Here is a 14,125-nt window from a genome sequence, read left to right as displayed (position 1 = left end):
AGAGGAGGTCGGGGGGGGGAGAGGGGAGGAGAGGAGGTCGGGGGGGGGAGAGGGGAGGAGAGGAGGTCGGGGGGGGGAGAGGGAGGAGAGGAGGTCGGGGGGGGGAGAGGGGAGGAGAGGAGGTCGGGGGGGGGAGAGGGGAGGAGAGGAGGTCGGGGGGGGGAGAGGGGAGGAGAGGAGGTCGGGGGGGGGAGAGGGGAGGAGAGGAGGTCGGGGGGGGGAGAGGGGAGGAGAGGAGGTCGGGGGGGGGAGAGGGGAGGAGAGGAGGTCGGGGGGGGGAGAGGGGAGGAGAGGAGGTCGGGGGGGGGAGAGGGGAGGAGAGGAGGTCGGGGGGGGGAGAGGGGAGGAGAGGAGGTCGGGGGGGGGAGAGGGGAGGAGAGGAGGTCGGGGGGGGGAGAGGGGAGGAGAGGAGGTCGGGGGGGGGAGAGGGGAGGAGAGGAGGTCGGGGGGGGAGAGGGGAGGAGAGGAGGTCATGGGGGGGGAGAGGGGAGGGGAGGAGAGGAGGTCGGGGGGGGGAGAGGGGAGGGGAGGAGAGGAGGTCGGGGGGGGAGAGGGGAGGGGAGGAGAGGAGGTCGGGGGGGAGAGGGGAGGGAGGAGAGGAGGTCGGGGGGAGAGGGGAGGGGAGGAGAGGAGGTCGGGGGGGAGAGGGGAGGGGAGGAGAGGAGGTCGGGGGGGAGAGGGGAGGGGAGGAGAGGAGGTCGGGGGGGAGAGGGGAGGGGAGGAGAGGAGGTCGGGGGGGAGAGGGGAGGGGAGGAGAGGAGGTCGGGGGGGAGAGGGGAGGGGAGGAGAGGAGGTCGGGGGGGAGAGGGGAGGGGAGGAGAGGAGGTCGGGGGGGAGAGGGGAGGGGAGGGGAGGAGGTCGGGGGGGAGAGGGGAGGGGAGGGGAGGAGGTCGGGGGGGGGAGAGGGGAGGGGAGGAGGTCGGGGGGGGGAGAGGGGAGGGGAGGAGGTCGGGGGGGGGGGAGGGGAGGGGAGGAGAGGAGGTCGGGGGGGGGAGAGGGGAGGGGAGGAGAGGAGGTCGGGGGGGGAGAGGGGAGGGGAGGAGAGGAGGTCGGGGGGGAGAGGGGAGGGGAGGAGAGGAGGTCGGGGGGGAGAGGGGAGGGGAGGAGAGGAGGTCGGGGGGGAGAGGGGAGGGGAGGAGAGGAGGTCGGGGGGGAGAGGGGAGGGGAGGAGAGGAGGTCGGGGGGGAGAGGGGAGGGGAGGAGAGGAGGTCGGGGGGGAGAGGGGAGGGGAGGAGAGGAGGTCGGGGGGGAGAGGGGAGGGGAGGAGAGGAGGTCGGGGGGGGAGAGGGGAGGGGAGGAGAGGAGGTCGGGGGGGGAGAGGGGAGGAGGTCGGGGGGGGAGAGGGGAGGAGAGGAGGTCGGGGGGGGAGAGGGGAGGGGAGGAGAGGAGGTCGGGGGGGGAGAGGGGAGGAGGTCGGGGGGGGAGAGGGGAGGAGAGGAGGTCGGGGGGGGAGAGGGGAGGAGAGGAGGTCGGGGGGGGGAGAGGGGAGGAGAGGAGGTCGGGGGGGGGAGAGGGGAGGAGAGGAGGTCGGGGGGGGGGAGAGGGGAGGAGAGGAGGTCGGGGGGGGGGAGAGGGGAGGAGAGGAGGTCGGGGGGGGGGAGAGGGGAGGAGAGGAGGTCGGGGGGGGGAGAGGGGAGGAGAGGAGGTCGGGGGGGGGAGAGGGGAGGAGAGGAGGTCGGGGGGGGGAGAGGGGAGGAGAGGAGGTCGGGGGGGGGAGAGGGGAGGAGAGGAGGTCGGGGGGGGAGAGAGGGGAGGAGAGGAGGTCGGGGGGGGGAGAGGGGAGGGGAGGAGGTCGGGGGGGGAGAGGGGAGGGGAGGAGGTCGGGGGGGGGAGAGGGGAGGGGAGGAGAGGAGGTCGGGGGGGGGGAGAGGGGAGGGGAGGAGAGGAGGTCGGGGGGGGAGAGGGGAGGAGAGGAGGTCGGGGGGGAAGAGGGGAATGACGATAGGGAGAAAAATCCACAAGGAATGGATACAGCAAGTCTTAAATTTGCAATTTCCACAAGTGTCCGTATTTGAAAGTTTGCAATTATAAATCACCAATCAGATATATTAGAGAAAACTTAAAACCCAGTGATACTTCTTTGGTAAATAGCACCATACAGATCAGAGCTCGAACAGGTGACGGCGAGTGACTAAATTAGTGAAGCAGGAGAGAAAGAGTAAGTGGGTGAAGAATGAATGGAACTCCGGCCGCGGCTCCCTCGGGTCTCGGAGTCAGACACGGCGTCAGGTGACCAGTTCTGTGCAGTTTCCCTTCCTCCCGCCAGCTGGTACCCACACTCCCCCTCCACTGCGCCGCAGTGTGGAGGGATTGGCCGGGGGGCGGGGTGTGTGGGGAGTTGGGGGGGGGGGGGCGGTGGCTGGTACACTGCACGCCCGGAGTGCAAATGTATGTTCTTATTCCCAAACTGCCCATGGCCTCGCTGTTTGGCATCTGGGCAGCTGCAAAGCCATCCCGAGTGGCCACCGCAGCACCAGAACGTGGCACGGGGGTCACCTTGGCGCACGCCTTCAGTGCCCGAGGATGGGTGTGATGCTGGGGGTTGGATGGTACCAGGAATAGCAACATCCCATCCCTGGGAACAGCAGATCTCGGACTTGGAGGAAGTCCGAGAATCCAGCAGCAGGGAGGAAAAGTAAAGTTGCACAACATTCATACTACAAATTTCCCTATCCAAGCCCCCCAGAAAACCCTTTAAGAGAACGCTCTACAAAATAATTCACACTCTTGTGAAGTCACCTCCAAATAATGTCTAAATTCTTTGCCAATGTCCTCTGCTGTGACTGACAGTGCGCCGATAGCATTTATATTGTGGTCTTAAATTAAAGACCTAGGGAACAAATTGTGCTTGCGGATGGTGAGCCTTGGAACGCGGCGCGGTGAGCTGAACTACAGTCGAGCTCAAAATATTCAGGGCCGCTTTCATATCTCTTCACATTACCTCGCAGAATGAACACAAACTGACTCATCGGGTTCCTGAGATAAAGAACAATCCACAGGCTAGGAATTACGCAATGGAGCCACCCGCAATTCTGTTTCAAAAGCATAATTCCAAAGCGCGCCACTGGGGTTCTGGGGTACCCGTGTGCAGCAGGGGGAAAATGGATTGATTGAAAGTTTGAGAGTTTAGTGTGCAAACAATGCATAAAATGTCACAGCGTTACCCGAGGAGCCGCACCCAAGTCTCTGATTTCCGATTCCTTACATGCAACCATGAAAACCGCTGTGGTTCAAAACGACAACGGGCATTTTTAAATATATATTAACCCTTGGCAGTCCAGTTCTATTAGCCTAGCGCGGTAACACAATTCAGTAGCTCTGGTCATTTGTTCTTCGGTGAAGTCAGCTGCAAATTGGCTGTCAACTTTTTGTGCATTTGACACCAGTGAATGGAATGTGAAGGCTCCCGTTTAAGAAAAAAATAACTCCTCTTCTAAGTAACAGTCTGGCGTTCAGAGCGCCAACACAAAGCCCGAGCAACACAACTCTGGGCTGACAAAAGTGAATAGCACAGAGATTATCCATTTTACACTAAGTAAACTGCCCTTTAGCACAATTATTAAGTACACTGTTTGGTTAATAAGTAGAAAGCCACATATAGAATGGCCAGCATTAGCTTTAAGTTCTTGCTGAACTGCTACACGTGACGGCGGCTGTTGTCTGTCCCCGCCCCGTCTCCAACCTCCTTTCGGAAATACACTAAAGCGGAAAATCAGCACAACGTTATCGGGCCAGGAACAGCACTGAACCCCACCCAGGTCTCAGTGGAAGGCGTGGGGAGGAAAAGGGGATTTGTTCAGTTCTGAATTGCAGATACAGATTATTTGAACCAGTGTGCCATCGGTACTCTGGCCGGTTGTACCTACATACCCACACGGCTCCATTTAACCAATGCCCAGCTCCTACACCAGCCCGCCTCAACTATCCAGACTGACCCGCCGCACCCAAATAACCAATGGCCAACACGGCGGCGTTTTGTGTTACACTTCAAATGGTCTCCATTCACCCGCTCTACTCAAGGGCTCCGCTAAGTGATGGAGCCCTGTCTACAGTCGGTACTGTCGACAGATGAGCGTGGAAATGTAAAACAATCCTTGCAATGCGCATCAGGTATCATACTAATTGCAAGAATAATCTCTAGGCGCAACGAGCTGGGAAACTGAACACTGCCAGGTTATTGGAGGCTCCCAAAGACCTCGCCTATCCATGTCTCCTCTCCCAACCAGAAGACGTTGAAGACAGAGGGAGATTGAGTTTCTACACAGATCTGTATTGCTGTCCACCTGATACACATTGAATGACATGGTTAAACAAAAATGGAAGGAATTAGCAACGAAACTCTTGAGCTGTAAACATCGAGGATTAAACCCAGGAACCTTCGTCCTGGTTGAGGTTTGGGGCTCTCCCACTATCGGAGGTGGGTGAAGACGAGAGATCCTCCCTCGAACTCTGCAGGTCTTCACTGTACAGGATCAGTTTGTGTTTCAGTTTCCTCCTGGAGTGACTGCCGTCCAGCAGAGAATGCTGAGGCGACCGCGGAGATTTCTGCGCTTGCCTGCAGCTGATTGGAGTGGGGATCTTTGAGGGTCTCTTCTCGGGCCGATTGTCCGTCCGCGGTCGAATCTTGGGCCGCAGCTTCAGCTTGTAGACGGAAGGTACTCGGTCGGGTTTCTTCAGCCCTTTCCTCGGCCTCATTTGGACGGGGTGCGAGTTAAGTTGAAGGTTGATGGAGGACTCGCTGGATGTCTCAATAAAGGACCCCTCCCCGTTCTCATGCCCTGGATCATCGCTCAGATGGAGGGGGTTAATTCTGTCCACTTCGGTGAGCTCGGGGACCTGTTCATTTCGCAGCTTCTCCTCCGCAGGAGGTCCCGGCAGGTTGGGGAGACAGTGGAGCTCCATCGTGTACAATTCCCTTTCGCCCCGAGGACTCGAGAGGACGGGCTCCCCCACCTTCTCTATCGTTTGGAGAACATTGTCTGCACGGCCATCCAGGCCGCCTCCGTTCCAGTTCACACCGTCTGCACTGTCCCGACCACCTTCCGGCTCCGGGCTGCTGGCCCGCTCTGGCGGGGTCGGGCTCGGGCTCAGGGTTTCTACATCCTCTCCCGGGCCATTCCAAGCGGACAGTCTGCACTCAGAGTCTGTGCTCTTCTGCTGCGCTTCCACGTCTGGGTGGCTTTCACTGGCGACTAGAAACGTTTCACTGGCCTCAGTACCATTGCTCTCCAGCGAAATCTGCCTGGTGTTGGCCAGAAACTCCTCCTCAAAGCTCCTGTACAGTTCGTCTTCTCTCAGGGATTTGAAGGCTTGAGTCGGGTGGAAAATCTCCGCCTCGGACGTTGGGGAACACCCGCTGGTACCGCAGCAACCCGTAGAAGACGGCCGGCCGTCGGAATCCACACATACATTCAACACGTTCTGGTTCTTATCGTAGCGCAGCACATGGTGGGCGGCCGTGGCGGTCCGCGACACCGACAGTGGCGGTCTGCTTGCATGCACCTTGGGTGTGGGACTGGATGATCTGGCTGGATCGATGGGTGCCCTGGTCCTGGGAATAGAAGTGGGTTTCAGATGTCTGGGCGCTGCTTGGGTTGCAGCTGGGGCGGGGGATTTGGTCCTGGCCATCCTTTTACCGGCGTCCCCCCTGTCGCCTGCATGACCCCGAGAACGCGGAGTCTCTCTGCTCCGGCTGCTCAGTCCATCGCCGTGTTGAGCCTTTCCTCTGATTGACACGGGTGAGTTCTGCCTCGGGTTGGAGGGGGCCCTGGCCGGTTCCCGAGGCAGACGCGACCTGCCCCGTTGTGGTAAAGCCGATCCGGGCTGGCGGACCGACCCTTCGCCCTCGGCACATTGCTTGAGGGGGCTCCGCTGGTCGGATGACTGGCTTCTCCGCCTCACTTGGATGGACCGTTGAATTGGATCATGCTGTGCCACAGCCCGTTGTACAACGTGTATCCCGTCTCTCCGGTCTATAATCAGAACGTCGTCGCTTGAGATTTTGCGAGGGGGCAACGGCGTTTTTTGTGGACCCGTTTTGGCGGATGCATGTTCAAAGTCTCCCGCTTGCCGTCGCGGCATTGATGACTCCCTTCGCCTGAGATGCACAGAAAAATAAAACAGCATTCAATCCACTGCAGAATAAAATCTGATTTACAAGATTAACTTGACTGAGCAAGGCTGAACTACTTTCCTACAACCACCAGGTTCTTGAACCGACCTGTACAACTTATGGGAGACACAAGAGAAACTGCAGATACTGGAATCTGGAGCAACTCAGAGTGCTGGAGGAACTCAGCAGGTCAGGCAGCATCTATGGAGGGAAATGAACAAGTCTTGATGAAGGGTATAGGCACTGTTCATTTCCCTCCACAGATGCTGCCTGACCGATTGAGTTCCTCCAGCATTTGGGGTGTGTGTGTTGTACAACCCTAATCCTACCTCAGCTATGGAACACTACAGAGCCCTTGCACTACTATGGAGCGGTCTCCGATTGTTTTTATTTTGCATCAAGGTCTTATTTTCAGTCTTTCCCCCCCACTGTCATGTATAATTTATGTACAACTAATGTTCTATGTGCAGTCTGAACCTGTGATGCTGCTGCAAGCAAATTTTCCATTGTACTTCACAGTACCGTGCACATGACAATAAACTCGACTCGACTTGTTCTTGTTCACACTTTACGCATTATTAAACTGTTGGTTCATTTATCAGTCTGATGTTTCACATGTTCTACAACTTGCCAAGATGATAGGAACAATTATTTGCACTTGACTTCCATGCAATGGGAAACACGCCGGGGAGGTATTACTTGGGCACAGAGGCTAGAAAAAAATCCCAGGAGGGTGCTCAGAAGTTTAAGTAGTAAAGAGGGAGATAAAGGAAGAAGGAATTGAATGGCTTCAGGAAGGGAATTAAAGAGCAGGATGTTTAGACTCCTTGGCATTAGTGGGGCAGTGCAAAATACCAGGGACAAAGGAAAGTTGGAAAGGGGGGGGGGGGGGAGGAGAACAGATATTGGTTGCAAGCCAACAAAAACAGTTCAAAGTGAGAGCATAGACGCCAAAGCGATTGACAGACCTGGGTCCAAGGAGAGCGTAAATTTCCATAGATTTTATTCATTTGTCCAGGCAGCAACTGAATTTGGATTTACTCTGTACTTCCAAATGTCCCAAGTGTGTAAAAGTTGGCCTTTCATCCAAAATAACTGGTTAGCAAAATGGTTACGATTTAAAGGGTGTGCGAGAATGTGAGACAGAGGATTTATACACACAAGTATTTGAAGGTGGCATGACAGGTTGAGACAGCAATTAAACAGTCTTATGCTGTACATAAGGATAAAATAGAAAAAAGAAAGGGACATTATATTATGCATTTATAATACACTATCTTGGCTACAAATGCAATATTACATTCAATTCTGGGCATTACATTTTAAGATGCATTAGAGGTTGCTGTAAACTAGACTGGCCCCATGAATGAGGAACTTCAGGTACACATATAGAACAGGAACAGACCCTTCGGTCAAGATGTTGTGCCAAACTACTATGGGTAGAAGGAAGATGAGCTTATCAAGGCTGTGAATACAGGAGTAAGGATGTCTTATTTGCAGTTGTATATGGGCTTGCTAAGTCTGCACCTGCAATATTGTATATAGTTCTAATCTCCTTACTTAAGAAGTACTTGCCATAGAGGGAATACAGTGAAGATTCATCAGACTGGTTCTAGGGATGGTGGGTTTGCTGCTTGAGGAGAGATCGCGAAGACCGTGACTGTTTTCTCTGGACTTTAGAAGAATGAGAAATCTCAAAACATACAGGCTGTCCCTGGGTAATGAATGGGTTGTTTTTACATACATCCCTAAATTGCTTTTGTTCATGTCAGAAAATACACAAGAATCACTCGATATGGTAGCCACCATATTGTAATGAATGGCATCTAAAGCACACAAGACTGATAAGAAAAAAAAATTACTGGGGGGGGGGGGGGGGAGGAGAAAGAACTAGTTCTGCAGTTCTTAAGAACAATGGATTTTTGAATTTAATAATATTACGGGAGCTTGTGCGTAGGCAAGGATGCCCATAATTTGGGGGCAGTCTGCACAAAATCCTTAAAGATCTAGATGCAGGAAGACAGTTCCCTTGGCTGAAGATTCACAGACAGAGTTTCAGGAAAAGAGGTACCATTTAGGATTGAGATGAGGAGACATACAGGGTGGTGAACCTTTGGAATTTTCTACCACGAGAGGGTTGTGATAGTTTAGTCATTATATTCATTCAAAGCACAGATCAATACTTTCTGGACATTGAAGGGAATCAGGAGACATGGAGATATTGCTGGAAAAATGACACTGGCTTAAAAGATCAGCCATGACCTTGGGGAACAATGGAGCAGACTCAGAGCTAGATGACCTGCTCCTGCTCACATTTATGTTCTTCTCCTTGGAAGAAGGAAAATTTAAAAAAAAAACAATTTGATAGAAGTTGCAAATAGTCTAGACAAAGAGAATAAAGAGAAAGTTTTCATTTATGCAGGGTGGAGAGTCAGACAATACAAACTTAAAGTGATTGGTAAAAGAACCAAAGTTATACGAGGAGAACTTTCCTCATGAGACAAGTAGTCACAGAATTCACTGCATGTGTGGTGGAACCTGACTACATCAAGGTATTCAAGAAAAGAATTGGAGGGAAAAATTGTCGAGCTATGAGAAACAGCTGGGAAAAAAAATCAGTAACTGTGCTCACTGAATAACCTCCTCACGTACTGTAATGAATCCATTTAATTTTAAACTAGTTTTTGGTGAATTTAAATAGATTCCATTAATGTTTCTATTCTCCAGTAACATTAAAATAAACCAAAATTAAAAATCTTCAGTGTAATTGAAACTTTCCTTGCATTTTTAAACTGTGTATTGCATACAAGTGCATGGACAACGTACACACAGAATGGAATAGCCTGCCAATACATTAACTAGCCTTGGATGTGAAAGAGTTTGCTTGGGCTAAATATGGTTCCTGTCTGTTACGGACTCAGTGAATGTCCCTTTAAGATAGAGAGCGTGTGTGTATTTGTGTGTGTGGGGCGTGCTTACGTCGATAGAAGATAAAGGACGTAATGACATTGTTGAAGTTGAGAGAGCGAGAGAGCGAGAGCGCGAGAGAGACCAGCCTGCTAGTTTTCTCTATCGATGGATGAGAAACAATAACTGTCTGCCACTGAAATCCATGTATGGAAGTTGGAAGTAATCCGGTGGAGTTCACTTTGTTGCTGACCTGTAGAAGGAAACAGGTATTTGTGTGTAGACGACCACGATTTGGATGCTTTTCGGGGTGAGGAAGTCACTACCGAGTAAACACTGGAGTGTCGTTTGGGTTCCATCGTGGAACATTTGGATTTCGTATTTACTCTCTCTCTGTTTCTCTACGTCTTCGTCTTATCTTCAGACAACGGTGGTTGTTGAAGAAGCCCTTGCTCATGTTTCACCTTATGGCTTGCGGAACTGAACTTTAAGAACCATTCCGGAACTGGGAGTTTTGGACTTTGCCACACACACACACACACGAAGAGTTTAGTTTTGGGGTTAACGTTCGAGGTTTAACATTTTTGAATTCTAACATACTAACATTTTTACTTTTATTTTACGTATTATAAGTAGTAATTAATAAAATAGTTTTTAACACTGAATCATGCTCAGTGTTTCTTTTGTTGCTGGTTCGTGACATGTCCAATAAGCAACATTGGAGAGGAAGAGGGGAAATTAGAAGAAAAAAGTGTGGAGAGAAAAATAAACAGACCTGTTAAAGTAACTTCAGTAATATTGAATATCCTCAAATCAAACAAATGAAATTAATTGCAATAAATATTTAGGCTATTTAATGTTTGCACTGTCAGTATTGCCATAATTTCTTATTCAGCTTTAGGAGAATGCATGTCATTACTTTGTGACAGACTGGAGCTAATCAGCCCTGGTATTTAAAGCACACTAGCCCAACTTCAATCTGTGGGCTCTTATGCCAAATTATTTTTGTGCTTAATTTATGGTTTTTTTTGAATACCAGTATGGTGCTTAATAAAAGCTGTAAACTGTTAAACGTACTTTAGTTTTATTCACCCGTTTTGGTTATTTTATAGTACGTAGGCCTGTACATATTAGTATATTTTCATTGATATTTTCTTGCAAATTTTTATTTAAAAAAAATTAATTATTGAACAGGACTGAACCAGTATGCATTACTAAAATAAAGTACCTTAAATAACATTAATTATTTACTAAAATTGTTCACTTTACAAACCATCAGCTTTAATGATTGTGATGCTCTTGTATTTACATTTTTCACAAAGACCAGCCCATTAGTCTCTGAGTGCACCAATGCCTCTGTCATTTGCCAGAAATGCCAGACATCCAGTCTGAGCTTGCAATCAGAAGCACAAAGCATCCCTGAACTTAGGGCAAGATGGGCTGAGGGTAGTTGGTCAATGACAGGGTCATGAATACAGGTGGGATGAGTCTCAGATGACAGTAGCTGTCACAGTGGTGAAGGAAGTAAACAGCTGCAAACCTGCACGACTTATTACTGAAGGGATAAAGAAGGGGAAATAAAAATCAGAGGGAATTTTGGGAGGAGGATTTAAATCTAATACATACTGTTCTCTTAATTGGTGCAATTTGCTCAGGCACTCTCATTTCCTGCTATCAGTCCATGGGTCATGTAGCCTTGCCATTGCAGCAATGACATCACAATAACCCCTTGCATTAAAAGTAGTTCTGAGATCAGGGCACTCCAGGCCTGCTTTTAACTGCCATTAACAGTTTTGCCAAGACCAAACATATAATAATAAAATTATGGATTCGGATGTGTGTAATAGCTCCCTTCATGTGGTTTATGTCATCTGAACTCCTTTAAATTGTAACCTTATTACTCACTTCCTGCTAATCTTCAAGTCCTTATATCGTTCACTTAAATATATGCAGAAACTAAGGGAGATAATGTGTTGGGGTTTACAAGGCTGGCCCTTGATCAGAATGAATAGCTCATTAAACATGAATCAGTCTGTATTTCACAACCATCATCCTTTTCTAGTTTTAAATCATAAAATTAAAAATACAGCAAAATAAGAAATGCTTTACCATATGGCCAGAAAAGTTAACCTTTTTCCTTGCTGTGATCTCTTGTGCCTTTGGCTCAGCATCAGGTTGTAAAGGAACTTCCTTTCGAACCCTCTACCTCTCCCATTCAAAAGACCTACTACTTCGAACCAAGCCTTCATTCACACATGTTAACTAAGTCTTTGCCTGACTATGCTTCTGTGAAGTATCTTGGACATTTCTCCTTCTTAAATGTACTTGTTAAATACAAGTCCTTGTTGATCACAGAAACTGTTTTCCATTATTTAATTCTCCTTAGAATTTGTGAGAACAAGCAGTAGATATTCACTCAATGACACCAAAAACAGATTAGGGCTTGTTAATTTGCAGATACCTGGCCTTCAGCAGGTGCTCTCCCTAATCACACTTAATTATCCAGTCAAAGCTACTCACACGCAAACATGCAATCGAGTCAAAACTAGCTTGTGAAGGAAACATTTACATTTCAGAACTCCCAAGTCATTTGTATATCATGGAAAAGCCTAGCCAATCGAATCAGTGAACTATAGTTATCTGCAATTCCAGAAATTAGAATATCAAGTATTAAAAGCCAAACAGGAAGTGATTAATAGATACTGGAACTAAATCCTGTATATAGAATCTGTCTAAATGTACATGTACTGGTACAATCAAGTTGCTTACTCACAAAGAGTGGCTCGGGAGCACTCTTACATGCCGCGCCCTGAAGAACACAAACTACCCCACTGGATCTGCAATAGGTAGCAAATGAACCAACATGAGGGACAAATCTACTCAACCTCATCCTTAACAATTTGCTGATAGCAGATGTACCTGTCGATGGTAGCAGAAGTGATCATTGAACTGTTCTTGTGGAGGAAAGGTCCCATCCTCACAACAAGCTCACCCTACACCATGCTGTGTGGCACTACATCATACTAAATGAAAGTCTCAGAACAGATCTGGCACCTCAACCTGGCCCGTCGACAGCAAGAGAACTGTACCTCACCAAATCTGTAACGAGGCTCAATAATTTCTGGACCCTACAATTAGCCAGTGGATCAAATCCAAATCAATGAGTGCAGAAACGATTGCCAACAATAGCATCAGACAACTAAAAATGAGAGAAGTTGCCACACAGGATTACTTGCATGCCAAACAAAACAGCATGTAGTAGGCAGGGCTGTGAGCTCACATTCAACACAAAGCTCTGCAGTCCTATCACAGTTAGTCACGATTGCTGGTGGACAACTAAACAGATAATGGGAGAAGGCAGCTCCTCAATAAAGGTGTGGTCTAGCATGCTAGTGCTAAAGGCTGAAGCATTTGCAAACATATTCAGCCAGAGGTGCAGAATAAATAATCCATCTCCACTTCTTCCTATAGCTCCGATATCACAGGAACCAGTTTTCTGTTAATTCCAACCTCTCCAAGAAACAGCCAAGACCACTGGAGACAGCAAAGGCTGCAGGACCAGAGAACATCTTAGCTCCAGAACTAGCTGCACCTCCAGCCAACTTGTTCCAGTACTGTTACAACAAGTGTCTACCTGACAATGGGGAAAATAGCTCAGGTACACTGTCATCACAAAATCAGAATAAGTTTAATCCAGTTAATTACTGCTCAAATTAGTCTATTCTCAATCAAAATGAATTTAGCATTGTTGATGACTGCCTCCAAGTGTCACTCAATCACCAATACTATAGCTCACCCATGCCCAGCATGAGTTTTGCTCGTACTACTCTGCTCCCAACCACATCACAGCCTCAGTCAAACATGGACCAAAGAGCCAAATTCTAGCAGAGCAAGAGCGACTGCCTTGACATCAAGGCAGCATTTGACTGAATCTGGCATCAAGGTGCCCTGGTAAAACAAGTCAACGGGCACAATGGGAAAAAAAAATAACTGGTCATACCTCACGCAAAGGAATATAGTCGTAGTTGTTGGAGGTCAATCACCTCATCCCAAGGGCATCACTGAAAGGGTTTCTCAGGGCAGTGTTCTAGGCTCCACCATCTTAATTTACTTCACAAGAACCTTCCTTCGATTATAAATTTGAGAAGTGGGGACATTTGCTGACATGACACAATGTTCAATTCTTTTCACAACTCCTCAACAAATGAAATAGCCTATGCCTGCATGAAGCAAGACCTAAACACCATTCAGGCATAGGCTGATCAGTGGCAAGTTATATCTGCATCACAAAAATGACAACCCTCCAACAAAGGAGGATCCCATCACCACCCATCCTTGACTTTTAGTGGCCTTACCATCACCAAGTCCTCATTATCACTATTACGGCAATCACCAATGATCAAAAGCTTAATGGGACCAGCTCCATAAATACCATGGCTACAAGAACAGGTTAAAGATGGGCTCTTATAAGATAAGATGGTACTCCCAGTATCTACAAGGCAGAAATCAGGAACATCTTATCCTTTAGCAATTCACTCCTGTAGATAAATAGCACAGATAAAAATGGCTACATACAGAGCTCTATATTGCACCATTGAACTGATTGAGAGGTTGAAGCTTCAAAGCCAGAGTTAGCATCCTAATGCTAACTTTAATCAATGTTTGAATACATGTACAATATAATAATTAGAAGACTAACCAGGGCGTTTTTAGCAAATAGGTCTTGCTTTTCAGGGGATCTTGGGGGCTCTTCCTCTGGAGAAGATATTTACTGAGACAGAGTTGAATTTCAATATTTTAGTCTTTGGGGCTCACATCAGTTGTGCAGGGTCATGGCTAAGACAGGATAACCAAAAAAACTGGCACATTAGTTTTGTTCAATGGAGTCACGGATTGAACGTGTAGAAAGGATGGAATACCTATTTACTACAAAGGACATTCCCAAAGGTACGTCATTGTTCATTCTGCTTTCATCTGAAAGTGCTAACAAATGCAAGTTGATAAAACCTTGCTGGCACCAGTCAAACCAGGAGACAAGGCATTTGAGGAGGTAGTTTAACTAACTGAACAGCAGAATTGGCACACCACAACTACAGTTCATAGAGT

At 48.8% G+C, this 14,125-nt stretch overlaps 1 protein-coding gene across 1 annotated transcript in view; it reads right to left on the bottom strand.

The window, feature by feature from the left end:
* Positions 1–1,893: 1,893 nt before the first annotated feature.
* The window catches only part of gas2l1 (growth arrest-specific 2 like 1), a 61,519-nt gene continuing 49,287 nt past the window's right edge, over positions 1,894–14,125 (bottom strand). The window contains exon 5 of the mRNA XM_052032458.1: positions 1,894–6,097. Within this exon, the coding sequence (XP_051888418.1) occupies positions 4,363–6,097 (1,735 nt within the window). The 3' untranslated portion in view covers positions 1,894–4,362. The remainder of the gene's footprint in view (positions 6,098–14,125) is intronic.

Source organism: Pristis pectinata, chromosome 17 (genome assembly GCF_009764475.1).
Source record: "Pristis pectinata isolate sPriPec2 chromosome 17, sPriPec2.1.pri, whole genome shotgun sequence".
In the NCBI taxonomy this organism is placed as follows: Eukaryota; Metazoa; Chordata; class Chondrichthyes; order Rhinopristiformes; family Pristidae; genus Pristis; species Pristis pectinata.
The sequence above is the reverse complement of the archived record's forward strand: the minus strand, read 5'-3'. Positions and strand labels throughout refer to the sequence as shown.